The 15,120-nt window shown below is 40.1% G+C and overlaps 1 protein-coding gene across 2 annotated transcripts in view; it reads left to right on the top strand.

Annotated features, from left to right (window-relative positions):
- Positions 1 to 15,120, top strand: part of MYO16 (myosin XVI) — a 603,751-nt gene that overhangs the window by 299,394 nt on the left and 289,237 nt on the right. For both annotated transcript variants that reach the window (XM_037729044.1, XM_017501745.2), the window contains exon 16: positions 5,950 to 6,097. In XM_037729044.1, coding sequence (XP_037584972.1) covers positions 5,950 to 6,097 — 148 coding nt within the window. The remainder of the gene's footprint in view (positions 1 to 5,949; positions 6,098 to 15,120) is intronic.

The raw sequence follows: 15,120 nt of genomic DNA on the forward strand, positions 1-15,120 counted from the left end.
CTCAGCCTCCTGAGTAGCTGGGACTTGTCAAATCTTTCATCAGAGATGCAACCACAAATCACAGTATAAAAAATATCAGGCTCAGTTTTATGAAACACCAACTATAAATAAGGAAGGATTATTTCTGGTTTGGGGGAAAATGTGATTTATAAATAACATTCTAGTCTGGCTTCTAACAGTATTTTCCCAATCCGATTATTTGTTTTAGAATATAATTGTTTGGGTTCCCTGGTGTATGTGCACCCTCCCTCAGGATTGAGTGACTTATACAACATCCTACTATCATCCCACAGACAGTTTATAAAAAGTTACTGTATAAATGAAAGGCAAACTTTGCCAACAATGACTTAGTTTTAGACATACAGTACCTTTTATTTGAGACTTGAGGTGATTTGCTAATATCATTGCCTGAATCTCTACCAATTTGTATTTTTCATCTGAGCATGCAAAAGGGTTTATGTTGTGTGGCATACAAGTCCATTTGTGACATTAATGGCGTATTCGTATATGTTTGTCAAAAAGTTATGGTCCTGAATACATATATATGTGTACATATGTCACCATATAAGTTATGGCTCTGAATACATATGTATATACATATGTGTATATATACATATATTGACCATATAAGTTATGGTACTATAGGTATGTGTGTGTGTGTTTACAGATTATATGTAACAATACGCAATGAAGTATTTCATAGGGCTATATAGTTTTGTTCATTGTGAAAATAAAAGTTGGGGAAATAAACTTTCTTCTCTTTCAAGAAAGAAACGTTCCTACCCTTGTCCTTCCCATTGACTTCCAGAAACTTCCAACACCCACTCTTATCCTGTGGCACTTATCTCATTATGGGTACATGACCACTTAGGGCTTGTTCTTGGAAAAGGAATGACAGTTCTTTCTATTCTGCACAAGATCATTCCCTGTCTTTTATGGGTATAAATCTATAAAGTTTTCATTCACATTAGAGTGTATGCAGTTTTTTATGTAGTAGGCAAAACTGTCTCATGGAACATACCCAGATAAAGTAGAATAATATAGTAGCTTCATTCTTATCAAATAATCACTTTATTGTTTTTCAATCTTCAAAATATGTGATAGTGATATTTTTAGTTAGCTCGTTCTTATTTTAATTTGCTCACAAGTCACCTGTTTCCTGGCAATGACAAGTTGTAAAACCATCTTCATGCAAGGCAGCTGGGCACGTGGAAAGGGCCTTCTAGATGGAATTGCAGGTTGGCCATCGGGTTGTCAACTCAGGTGAATGGGCGAATGTCACTGATCGCCTTTACCCAGCTTTAAAATTATGCAGACTCCACGGTCTCCTGTGTTCCCTTCAGCTACATTTCATTTAACTGGAAATAAACCACTTTCGAAGTTGACTATTTCTGGTATCATGATGGAACTATTAGTGGTTTAATTGGACTGCCTCTGAAAAGGAGCCAGTGCCAATAAAGGGTGCCAAGCACATGGCCTCAGTGCATCTTCAGAAATCTGATTTGGCTGAGGGGCCTTGTGAGAGGAGCATAGGACCTGCCATGTCCCAAATCTCACTTAGTAGCTACATGTTCAAAACTGAGTCATTCTGCTTACCCAAGGTAAATCTTAGCTATTGACCAGATAATTTTATAAACAAGAACATGACCTCCTCTTCTGGAATATTCATTATGAAGAGAACTCTGTTCACCAAAATCAGATTGAAGGACTTTCAGAAGGTCACCATGTTCCAGGAAATACAGTATTTTATGGTCTCCTATGGCTATTGTGGGTTAGGGGATGGTTTTTTTTGATGATACTGTTTTCTTTTCATACACTTTCCTCAAGAGCTTACTTGCAAAGGACTGGAAGACATTGAGAGTCCATCAGGCCATGCTTTTAACTGTGCCCAGAATGTGCAGAGGGCCAAATTCATCCCCATCAGCAATGCATTCAGCAAGCTCAAAAGGCAGATGTTTGCTTGATTATAAGCTCTGAGCTCCCTCTGTAGTCCTGACAAGCCACAAGGCCTGGGGTTGAGTCCTGGCTGGTTTATTTTGTGCCCGCTGGCCTTGGGCAGCTCACTGGATCTTCCATGCCTCATTTTCTCTTTCTGTCCAAGGGGGATAGCCATCATCCCACACTCTTAGAGTTCCCATGAATGCTCAGTACATTAACATAGCTCTTTAAATCACTCACTGCTTTCTTTTTCTTTCCCTTTTATTTCAAATCTTAGATTCTCCTTTTCCCAGAAATAAGTGGGAGGAACTCAAAAGAGAGGGAGGTCCAGAGTCCCCCTGAGGAATATGAAGAATATTTGTCTTTTGGTGTGTGTACCCTGAAGATATCCAAGTCTATTTAAGTTGAAATTGAAATTTATTAACAATAGAAAGCATCTAACATAAAAATATCCAGGCTATGTTTTCTATTTAGGAAATTTAAATCTCAAAGTTAACAAAAGCGAAATGGAAAATATATGAGGGCCTTTGCTTTGTGTTTTTTTTCCCCAAATCCTGATGTTAGATAAATGAACTAGAGATATAATAAAAGGCGAATAATCATCTTTATTACCATCATCAAACAGTCTTAGAACTATATACTTAGCAGGACGTTCTTTTAAAAGATTTGAAGCGCTTTAGTTGTTCTTGTGTGAAGAGCAGCATTATTTATTGCAAACAGCCTGGGCTTAGGAGACGAGTCAGTTGGGTTTAAATGTGAAAAGACCTGCAACAGAATTTAAATGAGGCGATGTTAGAAAGACACTAGAATAGTGTCTGCTACACAGTAGGTGCTTTAAGAAGTAGTGCCTTCATCCTGGAGTCCAGAGGAATCTTGGGACCTTTGTGTCTTTACTTCTTCGTATTAGGGAGAGGGGAAATGAGGCCTAGAGGGATGCAGGGATTGGCAATGTCAGACGGAGGGGTAGGATCCGTCCATTTGACTCCTCCAGAAGGCGCTTTCACTTAGCTTGTACCACCAGCGTGACCAGCACCCTGACCGTGAATAATGAGATGGAAAGAAATGCATAGTTACAAAAGAGAAAGTATTTGGCTATTCTATTTAATTGATAGTACGCTTTTGGTGATTACTAACTGGAGGCATGACAATAGTTTCAGGGAACAGGCCCTAAGTGGTCATGTACTCATAACGAGATGGGTGTTACAGGGTGAGAGTGGGTGTTGGAAGTTTCTGGAAGTCAATGGGAAGAACAAGGGCAGGAATTTTTATTTCCTGAAAGAGAGGGAAGTTTATTGCCTCCAATTTTTTTCATAATGAACAAAAGCTATATAGCCCTATGAAATACTTTATTGCATATTATGTTACATATAATCTATAAACATATATATTTTTTCAGCAACAAAACTTTTTGGGACACATATATGAATATGTGGACACTTGTAGAGAATTGCAAGTATGTTTCTAGTCAAAAGTATTTCTGACATAAAAGAGCTTTTAAAACACAGAAGTCTCGAGAAGGTAAGAGCTCAGGTAGTAGAATGTTTCTTTCTATGTGCGAACACGTACATGAATGTGTCCTGAAACCTTGTTCACTTAGAAACCCATCATATTCCTTCCATTTTTATGGTTTCATTTCAGACACAACGAAAAGGTCTGAATTTCTCCATTTGAAAGAATATTGGAGTCTCATGGCAATTTGAATTTTGGGCTGTTTTGTGTTTGCCTCCATCTAAAAGCTCACTCAAGATACATATTTTGAGACCCTGCTGATCAGAATTCTGCTAATCCACAGCAATTTTATTCACTGCTGGAGATGAGCTAACCAGGTTGATTAATAATTACAGTGTTTTAGAATTTAGATGAAATGTATTGAAGAGACTCCATGTTGTGGAATTTGATTAGTTTTGAAAACTGCTTCAAGCAGAACTTGCATATTGGCTGGGATAAGTGGGGCTTAGCCAACCCTTTCTCCAAGAACGGCAGCATGATGACTGTTCCCTTCTCCCTTCCCACCTGATACTTCATGCTTAAAGACTAGGAAGAGAAGGAAGATTATCATGGCAGGTTTATTTAAAATGTCTTTAGATTTTTAAAAAGTATCCTCTTGATTAGTAAATTAATTCAAGACTAATATTATGAATATTAAACAGAAAATGTTTTCATCAAAGAATTTAAGGAGGAAAATCATATTTAAAACTCAACTTGAAATTGCCACCTGATTGATCCTCGTGGAGACAGGTTCACACGCACCCACGTACACCTGCTCACCCACTGAGGTTTGTTACTAGTTCAGGGCTTGACACCACCCCCGGGTCCAATTTTACCATCACCTTTGGGCTTTACTGTGACCAATAAATGGGATATTTTAAAAGATCTTTTATTTATGCAGTCCTGGCAGCTTTTCCCAAAGTTGTCTCATTAGACAACTTTTCTCACTTAGAGATATTAATTTTGAAATTTTTAAAATCTCCAGTAAGAATTCTGATTAGCTAAACTGGCCACTTACTAAATGCATGGGAAAGAACTGTAAATAGCGGTTCCAGTTGTTCGAGCAGATTCGCTGTATAAAATTAAACTGGGAGACGTCACATTTTTGCTTTTAGTGGCTGGACTTTAGAATAATTCTTAGCAGATTCATTACATGAGATATTTAAAAAGTTCAAATGCAGGAGATAATTATATCTGTTTTCTTTTCTAAGAACTGCCATTCATTAACACCCCTCATCCAAATAATATTGATAATAGATTCTTACTTCAAAGAGGAAAACTATAATAATTCACATTTGCATTTAAAATTGAAATACAGGTCTGGTGTGGTGGCTCACTCCTGTAATCCCAGCACTTTGGGAGGCCAATGTGGGCAGATCATGCAAGGTCAGGAGTTCGAGACCAGCCTGGCCAATATAGCAAACCCCTGTCTCTACTAAAAATACAAAAATTAGCTGGGCATGGTGACATGCACCTGACCATACCTACTCAGGAGGCTGAGGCAGGAGAATCTCTTGAACTGGGGAGGCGGAGGTTACAGTGAGCCAAGATCACACCACTGCACTCCAGCCTGGGCAATAGAGCAAGACTGTGTCTCAATAAATAAATAAATAAATAAAAATAAAATTGAAATACATAATCTGAATATTCATAATGATAAAAATAAACCTATATTCACTTTTTAAAATGTTCCAGAAACAATGAAATTTGCAGCATGCCAAAAATACAGTCATAATTTTAACCAACACTAGCTTCTTAATTGCTGATCTTAATCTGTAAAGCAAAATTGAGGTTGTGATTCCAATATTGCAGTTTTTGGCATTTTTTTAAATTTTGTAAAATTTTGAAAACATAGGACTAAATAAGCATTAGATAGTAGTCCTGTTACCACGCATGTGCGGTCACAATAAAAGAAGATGTCTAAACACTGTTCACATTGGGCATGTGTTACTTTACGGAAACCTCATCTACCTCATCCTAAAATACATTCTGTATGTTAAACTATATCTGTGTGAATTCAGATTGCATTTTCCTTTGCTGCAGTAGCTTTCTTCCAGTGTTTCTGGCAGTGAGAGACCATGGTCTATCTCCCTGGGGCTTAATAGTGTGGTCATATATAACTCTGATCCAGTTGCTGGGAATGCCTGTCAGTACAGTGTATGTTAATATCCACCATATCAACATGGCCAAGACTCAAACAGTGAGACATTAATGAGGAAAATTCCAAAGCTTATTTCAAAGCCTTTGTTACTGGCAAGAGCAAATCTTGTTTCAGATTGTATTTATGCACCAAGTTCTTTGTTGGATTTGGGACAAGGAAGGATGTCCCCTTAAACTGTGTCTTTTCAGCATCATATTGAAAGTCCTAGCTAATGCAATAAGACAATACGATAAAATGTAAAGAGATGGGAAAGGGAGAAATCAAGAGTCCTTGTATCTCTTGTAATTAATTAATATGCGTTAATTTATGGAAACGAAATGAATACTGCCATTTAACAGAATCACTTTTCTTTTCCCAACCAGCCAGAATTTATACGTATTTGCTAGAAAAATCCAGACTTGTTTCACAACCTCTTGGCCAGAGCAACTTTCAAATTTTCTACTTGTTGATGGATGGGCTATCTGCTGAAGAGAAATATGGACTTCATCTTAATAATTTATGTGCACACCGGTGAGTGACAAAGTATTTTCTATCTAAAAGCCATGCCTTCAAATTGGGATTGCAGTTTGGTAGTCTTAAATTATCTTCTGACTTTCCAGAGACAAAATAATGGTGAGTAAAAGATAGCTATTGGATACTGTTCGGTTGAAACTACCCACCTAATAATGTTCTAAGTTTATTAAATGCTTGGGTGAAGTTGTATGTGTGTGAACACACATATTTCTGTTTTACTAGTTTTTAGATCAGAAAAGAAATTGAGCATATGTAAAGTCCTGTATTCCTTTTAAGTATTTGACTATAACATTATTTAAGCTTTCCTAACCCATGCCATTGTTTTGAGATAATGGGCAATATGATTTGAGCAAGTGTGAGTATTCATTGGTGTCAGATGAAGTTATATCATGGATTAAGATGCACAGCACACATAAGCTGAGGGGCTGATTCCTTTTATTGGAGGAAGAAAGCACTTGTGTTAATAGTAGGATGTCTTGGTCACAGGAGATTGATGGGAGTGACAGGCCATGTAGACAGTGAGTGAAGAATGTTTTCTCAATGTGTGTGCTTCTACTAATGGCCTGGTTTAGTGTGTCTCCACCACAGGGATTGGTCCAGGTTGGCAGTAGGATGAGACAAAGAAACAATATGGGAAATGAACCCCACTCAGAAGAGAAGTTGGTGGGAGAAGAGAGCAGGAGAGAAATGGATCCTGATCCAAACTCAATTCAGTGGCAGGGGTGTGGGAACTAGGCTCTGAGGGATGTGTGGACTGGCTTCAGATACCTGCTGGCACCTTATTTATAGTTTTGGGGTGTTTATTATTAGATCTCGAGGAATGGTGTGAGTTTGTACAATTTTAGGAGAACTTTTGTGACAGAAACTAAAGGATGCTATAGGAGAAAACCACACACACACACACACACACACACACACACACACACACACGCGCAGAGAGAGAGCAAGAAGGATTGCTTCTCTCACCTGCATGTAGTCAAGGCAGTGGTGAAGGCTAAGTGATTACTGAGAGAACATATTGGTGGGGCTTCTTCAACAAGCCCCCTGTTGAGTACACACATGGGCTGCTTTAAGCCTGCAAGAATATCTTTAGTTCTCTCTGCTTTGCTGTGCTATTTCTCTATCTGAAGCCATTATGTTCTGACTGGGGAGACATTAACAAACAGGTCCATCATAGTCGAGGTGATATGATATAAATAAATCAGGGTTGGGGAACAGAGGAGCAGATGGGTGTCTTGCTTTTAGATGGGTTAATCAGGAGCCTGCTATCATGTGATACCTGTGGTACAGACACCAGAGAAGGCCATTCACAGATAGGGAGGGGTGTCCAAGGCAGACAGAAGTTTACAAGGGGCCTGAGGGAAAATACTCATTGTTCAAGGGAGAACGTGAAGGCCAGGAGCTGAGGCTAGAGTTGTATGGGAAAGAGGGAGGATAATAGCAACAACACGAAAAGAACAGCCATGGTCAGAAATTTAGATTTCATTCTGAGTTGGCTAGAAGTGGTTGGGGGTTCTGAGTATGCAAGGAAATTGGTTTTCACTTTGAAGGTGACTTGCACCTGTGGAGATGTCCCTGTGGTAGTCCCAGCTGGGAGCAGAGAGCTAAATTCCTGGTGTGGTTGTGGGGAGGTGGTGATGACTCTGATGTGAGAGGCGGTACAGGCAGTGAGGAAGGAAAAACATGTGTTATGCTCTGAAGGTAGGAAGGTCGGGAAGGATGGATGCACCTAAGGTAGGATATGAGGTAAAGAGATCAAGAATGATTCCTGTGACTGTGTCCTGAGCAACACATGGTATGGTTGTGCCATTTACATGGTGACAAGGCTGGGGGGATCCAGGGTGCTGGGAAGGGGAGGAGTGGTCAGAGAGCCAGTGCTGCTGGTTGGGACAGCAGGCTGGAGGTGCAGGAGTCAAGAGGGCACTGGAGAGAGGAAGGATTTTCCAGGGTGCTGGAGCCAGTTCAAGGCTGAACTCCTAGAACCACTGGGAGAAATTACAGAACAACCTCTGTCCCACCGCGGCTCTGAGGGGCGAGTGATGGTGCAGGTCTGCTCAGGGGAAGAGAATGAATTGGCCTAATTTACTACCACATTGCTAATCACTGTCACGACATTTCAGTGAAGACGTCTAGGGCTATGGATATGGTCTGTCATGTTGTGTAGGTGGAAAGTAGTCAAGGGGTATAAAAGGCCTTATCAAAATTGTGTTTTATTTACAAGGAAAAACTATTTTAGGGTTTTCTGTACTCAAACTACAATAGAAATTTAGAAGAAAGTGCAAATATTAAAGTATGATAGCCCAGGCCAAAGTAATATGAATAGAAAAATTCCAAGCTTTCAGGACATTAGAAATATTTTTAATCAAATCCCTTCATACTATAAAGGAGGAAATCAAAGCCAGAGACATGAAGAAGCTTGTACTCAAGTGAATCCCTTTTATGCAACAGCAGTATTGACAAAACCCATCAATTGAGATGAACTTTGTGTTTTCCTACCTTGAACTTGGATAATTGGACATGTTGACCCTGGGAGGAAGCACCTAATTGAATTCTAGGGCTTGTATGCTGCGAGAGAGCCTGTGAGGAAGAGAAGAGCTTTGGGCTTCTCTGCTCCCAATCCTTCCAAGCAGCAAAAGCTCAAAGCTTCGAGCTGATATGTGGTTTAGAGTGCATCTGTGTGTGTGTGTGTGTGTGTGTGTGTGCGCGTCTGTGTGTGCGTGCGTCTGTGTGTGTGCGCGTGTGTGTGTGTGTGTGTGTGCATGTGGGTATGTGCTTGGCATTGCAGACACATAGCCACTGATGAAGAAAAAAGAAATAATCTAATCTATAATTTAAATAAATAGCTTAATTTCTTGATCTATGGTTTAGATGAGTCTTTTGAAGTGTGTGAGTGTGTGGGAGAAAACGAGGATTTCTGTATTGAGCTACAATTCTGATATTTGTTTCTCTTTGCAAAAATGAATTTGGGATCACTTAGGCTATTTAGAAAGTCAGACAGTCAGGGGTTACTTTATAAGGAGCTCCAACAGGAAAGAACTCAGGAAAATAATGAATAATTCAGTTCTCTTGAACAAAGCAGTTATTTTATTAAAATGAATCATAAATATCTAATGGGTGCAAAACAACATTTTCCATGAAAATATTCACCACCCTCAAGATTCATAGAGACATCAATTGGAGCATTTGTACAGTGGCAATTTCACAGGAAAACTTTAATGGTAAAGCAAGCCGTTTTTCAAGTTATAACACAATATGCATCACAGTATTTTTGTGGTTCATGTTATGCAGGTCTTCTTACATTTACAATACTGGTGGATCTTCTCACTTTTACAGTGTTGGTTAGGTTTGAGGAGTTCATATTAGTTTAATGTTTACATTTAGGTTGGTATCTAATCTTTGTTTAGTAATTATGAGTATTAAGTTACATAATTTTGGAAACCGTTTGGGTTGCTCACAATTAGAAATATAAACCTGAATTTGCGAACCTTCTAACTTTTCACAAACTGATGATCCTTCTGAATCTCTTTCTTAAAATTGGTACTCATAGGTAAAGAATATTGCTATCTGTAGAATGCTTAATACCATGTGTTAAAGAAAACTAAATGTGGCCAGAGAAGAACTCCTCGCTTTTATATTTGAGTCCTTGTGGATGAACTATAACTTAGCTTAATAGGCAGACAAGATTGAAAACCTAACTTAGGAGTTTGCACCTGTAGCAATGGCTGAGACTTGGCCAATCCCAGCGGCCATATTTCAACCACTCATAGACTGTTGAGTGGTCAGTTGTTCAAATAAGACAAACACCAACCTATAACCAATCCAGCTGTTACACCGCTCTGCTGATTTCCGTATGACACTTCCCTTTTTTTGTCTATAAATGGTGGCATGCACCTGTAGTCCCAGCTACTTGGGAGGCTACTTGGGAGGGAGAATTGCATGAACCCAGGAGGCAGAGGTTGAAGTGAGCCGAGATTGTGCCACTGCACTCCAGCCTGGCACCTGGTAACAGTGCGAGACTCTGTCTCAAAAACTAATAATAATAATAATTTGTTCTGAGCACAAGGCATCCCTGTAGTCTCTCTGAATCTGCCGTGATTCTGAGGGCTGCCTGATTCTACATATATGTAATACATCTACTATTATTAAGTAGATATTTATATCTACTATTATGAATAATTAGTATATCTCCTATTATTAATATATGTATTATATATGATATATAGTTTATTAAGAATGACATTATTATCGAGACATCTACTTGTCTGATTTTTTCAAAATAATATTTCCATTTCTATTATGTAGAATAAAGCAGCCTGCATGTGACCACATAAACACAGCATCTTTTCACTGGTTCACTCATTCCGCAGTGCAGCTTTTAATGGAATTTGGATGGAGTACACTGAGTCCTAAAGCAAATACTACAAAAATTACAAGCCTTCTTCTTTCAAATTCATTCTCTCTCTTCTTTGTTCCATAACAACTCATTAGATACCTGAATCAAAATAAAATATACATGCAACAGGAATTGAGCTAAAGGCATATTCAATACTTATGTGGTTAGACCTCCAGACAGAAGAAAACATTGCTGTAATTCCTCCCACCTCTTCATTTTTTTTTTTTTTTTTGAGACGGAGTCTAGCTCTGTTGCCCAGGCTAGAGGACAGTGGTGGTATTTCGGCTCACTGCAACCTCCGCCTCTTGGGCTCAAGCGATTCTCCTGCCTCAGCTGGGATTATAGGGTTACGGCACTATGACTGGCTGATGTTTCTGTTTTTAGTAGAGACGGGGTTTCGCCGTGTTTGCCAAGCTGGTCTCTCGCTCCTGACCTCAAGTGATCCAATGGCCTTGGTCTCCCAAAGTGCTGGGATTACAGGCGTGAGCCACGGCGCCTGGTCAGTAATTCACTTTTATCATTAAAGGTACAAAAGTGGTTTTTACCTTCGACTCTGTTTTTGAAGGTGAAAATATTGAAGGTATCACATGAAAATTTATGGAGGTTTATTTCCACATTAAAATGGATGTAAAATGACTTTCCTGATTGTGACATAGGAATGCTATCTATAAACAGCAGATAGGACATTTGCCTAACTAGAATATAAGTGATACAGATATAGACCTCACCTCCTGAGGCTTAACTGCATGAAAACAGTATTCATAACGCTTTGCATGAGTGTCTTCCTCCGCAGATTATTAAAACAACAGGAGAAAAGTCTCTAGGCTCCTGTATTTTGAGCTGTGGCAGTAAGACTGCATGGACCTGGAATTCCACAAGATGGCGAGCTCTCCATAAAGTCAGATGAGCAAGACAAAACAAAAAAATCCAAACCAAGAAATTAAAATAAAAACAGAAAAATGAAGAAACACAAACACAAATGCTGGCTACTAAAAGTTCCCTTTTTCACTTACGGTTCTTCCTGTATTTAATGCTTTCCCCTAACTCCCTCCCCCCGCAACCCAACACACATACCCCTCCAGCTGTTTGCTTTATAGGTGCTATTTCAATTTTTCTTTCCCTTTGTATATCATACATTTGGGGAATGAATGCAATTTCTGCTTTTGGGAATTGAGATTTAATGAAAGCTAGAAAGAGTAATTCATTGTTTATCTTCAGCATACCTTAAACAGCTTAGATGGGTTTAGTCCCGGAAAAGCTAGGCTCTTAAATCCAAAAAGTTATTCCAAGTCTCCTTTTGTATTGATTAATGGTGGAAATGATGGTGGTGCTGCAGGATAACATTTGTCAGTAAAGGTCAGATTTTGAATTCTAAGTTGAAAGCAAGCAGTGTTTGACTCAGAGCGTGTGACCCGTTTCTAACCCGTGTGGCCCTGAAAGGAAATGCTGAGTCACCGTGAGCTTGAACTTATGATCCTGCTGGGAGCCATACCTGTCACGGGGAAGCCACGGCAAGCCACTCCCATGAAGGTTTGGTTTCTGCTAAGGGTTTATTATGAACAGTGAACCTAATCTGAGAGTGTCACATACAAAGTTTAAAAAGAGGTAAGGGAAAGAAAGCTTAAATACCATGTGGAAGTGAGTCTTCACTATTACATAATAAGCTATTATTTAGTAAGTAGCTTGAAGGTGCTCCCAAGACAAAAATTCAAGACAAGAGGTGCTTCCCTCAGTTTCTCACAGACTCCATTATTGATCACCTAAGTGACAACCACAGCCGTGATCAGTGCAGCTCCTGGGGCCCTTTCCCTGTGCCAGGCACTCTGCAGTGCTCATCTCTGTTCACTCACTGAAGCCTCATCCACAGCCAAGCAGAGGGTTTACGGCTGTGTCTGTACCGTACAGTGAGATGTCATGCAGGACCCAAGATTGGAGTCCAGGCCCTGCTGACTTTATCCCTAAACTGTCTCCACAACGATCCTGCCTTCAGGTGGCAGTCACTGGCGTTAGCTCCTTGTGTCACCGAGATTTTAACGGAAATGAAAGAGAAAGCATGAAGTCTGAGTCTGCATGTCTGTCTTTATTTTAAATGGCTTGAGCAAAACTAACTCATGACATTCTAGGGATTGCCACCTCTAATGACTATGAAAACAAACGACTCTAGGTCTTTATTTTAATCTAGAAGATCATAAAACTTTCAGAGCTAACAGAGCTTTTGTTACCCTAGGTGGACAGCGTAGCCATTCTATGAGTGGTTGGACTATCTGTGTAAAGTAGCAAGGACATTTCACTGTGAAATGAGGATGAGAGGCATTGGGCCAGTGGCTTCTGTCCTTCCTTCTGTTCTTGAATTGTAAGTGCTCAAAAGAGAAAAGATGAAAAAAGACATGAGCATCAGGTGCTATGCTCTGTCTCTTTCGTTAATCTTCAAAACCCTGTGAGGAGTGATGGACATCCCAGATGTTAGATGTAATAAATCAGAAGTCAGATATGTCACTTGTTCAGGGATAGTTACCTGGAAAATTAGGTAAATGAAAGAGGGGGATTTCAAACTAAGGTATGTTTGGTTTAAAATTTCTGTTCCTTGAAATTCCGTGATTGATAGTGTTAGATTCCCAACTCTAACACAGTTAAAGAAGAAACGGAAAGAAAAGCAGGGAGTGTTGAGGTGATGGCAGAGCTGAAGAGAGCAGAGGTTGTCCCTGACACAGGGACGGGAGATGCAGGAACTCAAATGTGGCTTCTCTCTGTCACAGTCACGCACATGGCATGGGCACATGCACACACACATCAGTTTTGTATGTGTTTTCTAACACAGAGAAGGACATGACCACGTGCTGCCCTGGGGTCCCCTAAGTTAGAAGCCACTGGTCTCTCTGTCAAAAGACCATCTTGGTGGCTCAGCCCAGGTCTTGGGCCCATCTCCGGCCCTGAAGTTAAGGGCAGAAGGAAGAAGTACATTTGGCCGCCGTGTAGGGATGGAGCTATTTAACAGAAGGAAGAGGCAAGGAGAGCTGAGCACAAATCAACAGGCAGCAACAGGAGGCCCTGTGCCTTCCCCTTTGTGGTATTCCAACTACCAGGAAGACTCCCAGCCCAGCAGGCAAAGGTCAGTCCCTCTGTCAGAATGCAATTGTCCGTAAGTCTGGGTAGCGGTCCTTCAGCACTCGCCACTAGTGATGGCCAAACTTACCACCTTGATAAGTTCTTCCTGACATAGATCTATACTATTGATGGTCCTGTTTGAGTGTTTCCAGCTACTTATACAGGACCATCACAGGACCATCATAGTGTAGCTCTATTTCATGAAGCCTATAGATGAATATTGAAATGGATTTCCTTATGACTTTTATTTGTATAGATGTTTTCAAACAACATTGTATGAGGTTAAAACAGCAGTATAATCTGCCCAATCTACAGTGTCCTTAAATAGCTCGTGTTGTATTTGTTATCTGAATATCCCTCAAAAATTCAGAACTCAACATTGCTTTGAAACGGTTAAATGTATTATATGATGACACACCATTTTGGCTGTTGTCCTTGGTTTTGTTGTCACCCTTGTGATACTTCTGAAGTTAAGAGCAACTGTCATTAAGCACTTCTCAGAGATTTTCTCTTTGTCTGCTCGTGATAATTGTGGATGATTGCAATTGAGTTCCCCACGTCACACATGGAGTGACTGAGAGCTATGGGTGCTTGGGTAACTAACCAGCATGGGACAGAGTTGATATTTGAACTTCAGTCTGTTCAACTCTCAATTATTTGTATGAATGGTTTTCAAATGATTCTATATAGTATAGGAATTACATCACTGATGAATTTAACTGCCTCTGCTTTAGCAAGAGAACTGTTGGATAAAATCAGCATCTTAATTAACCCTTCTCATTTCTTTTTCACATTTTTTGACAATAGTGGCATCACTATGATTTTTAGTAAGAAAATAGACCATCATTAAGCCAAATATAAATATACTAAATACACCATCATTAAGAAGGTGTATTCATGTAATAAACATAAATAAACATGCACACACAACTGCACACGCAAATAAAATTCAGCAAGCAACTACCTCCATTAAAATGTATTGAGTGTCAGGTACAGTAGTCAGTAATTAATTCTCACTTAATTTGTCTGATAATTCTATGAAACTGTTACTAATATCATCCCTGTTTTATGACCGAGGACACAGAGGTTCAGTAGCAGCGTGCTCAAGGTCAGGCGAGGGAGGAGGTCAGACATGGTGCCCAGTGGCCCATCTCCCAGCAGAGAGGGCCTGTCTCCAGCAGTCCTGGCCACTGACTACTGATGCCATTTTTCCTTGAGAAGGTGATGGCCAACTGTGTTGTTTAGAAACTTACACTCGGCCAGGCGCGATGGCTCATGTAATCCCAGCACTTTGAGAGGGCGAGGCAGGTGGCTCACGGGAGGTCAGGAGTTCGAGAACAACCTGGCCAACATGGTGAAACCCCGTCTCTACTAAAAATACAAAAATTAGCCAGGTGTGGTGGCAGGCGCTTGTAGTTCCAGCTACTCGGGAGGCTGAGGCAAGAGATTCACTTGAAGCTAGGAGGCAGAGGTTGCAGTGAGCTGAGATCACGCCCCTGCACTCCAGCCTGGGTGACAAGAA

The sequence above is a fragment of the Cebus imitator genome, unplaced genomic scaffold, assembly GCF_001604975.1.
Source record: "Cebus imitator isolate Cc_AM_T3 unplaced genomic scaffold, Cebus_imitator-1.0 Scaffold14, whole genome shotgun sequence".
Classification (NCBI taxonomy): Eukaryota; Metazoa; Chordata; class Mammalia; order Primates; family Cebidae; genus Cebus; species Cebus imitator.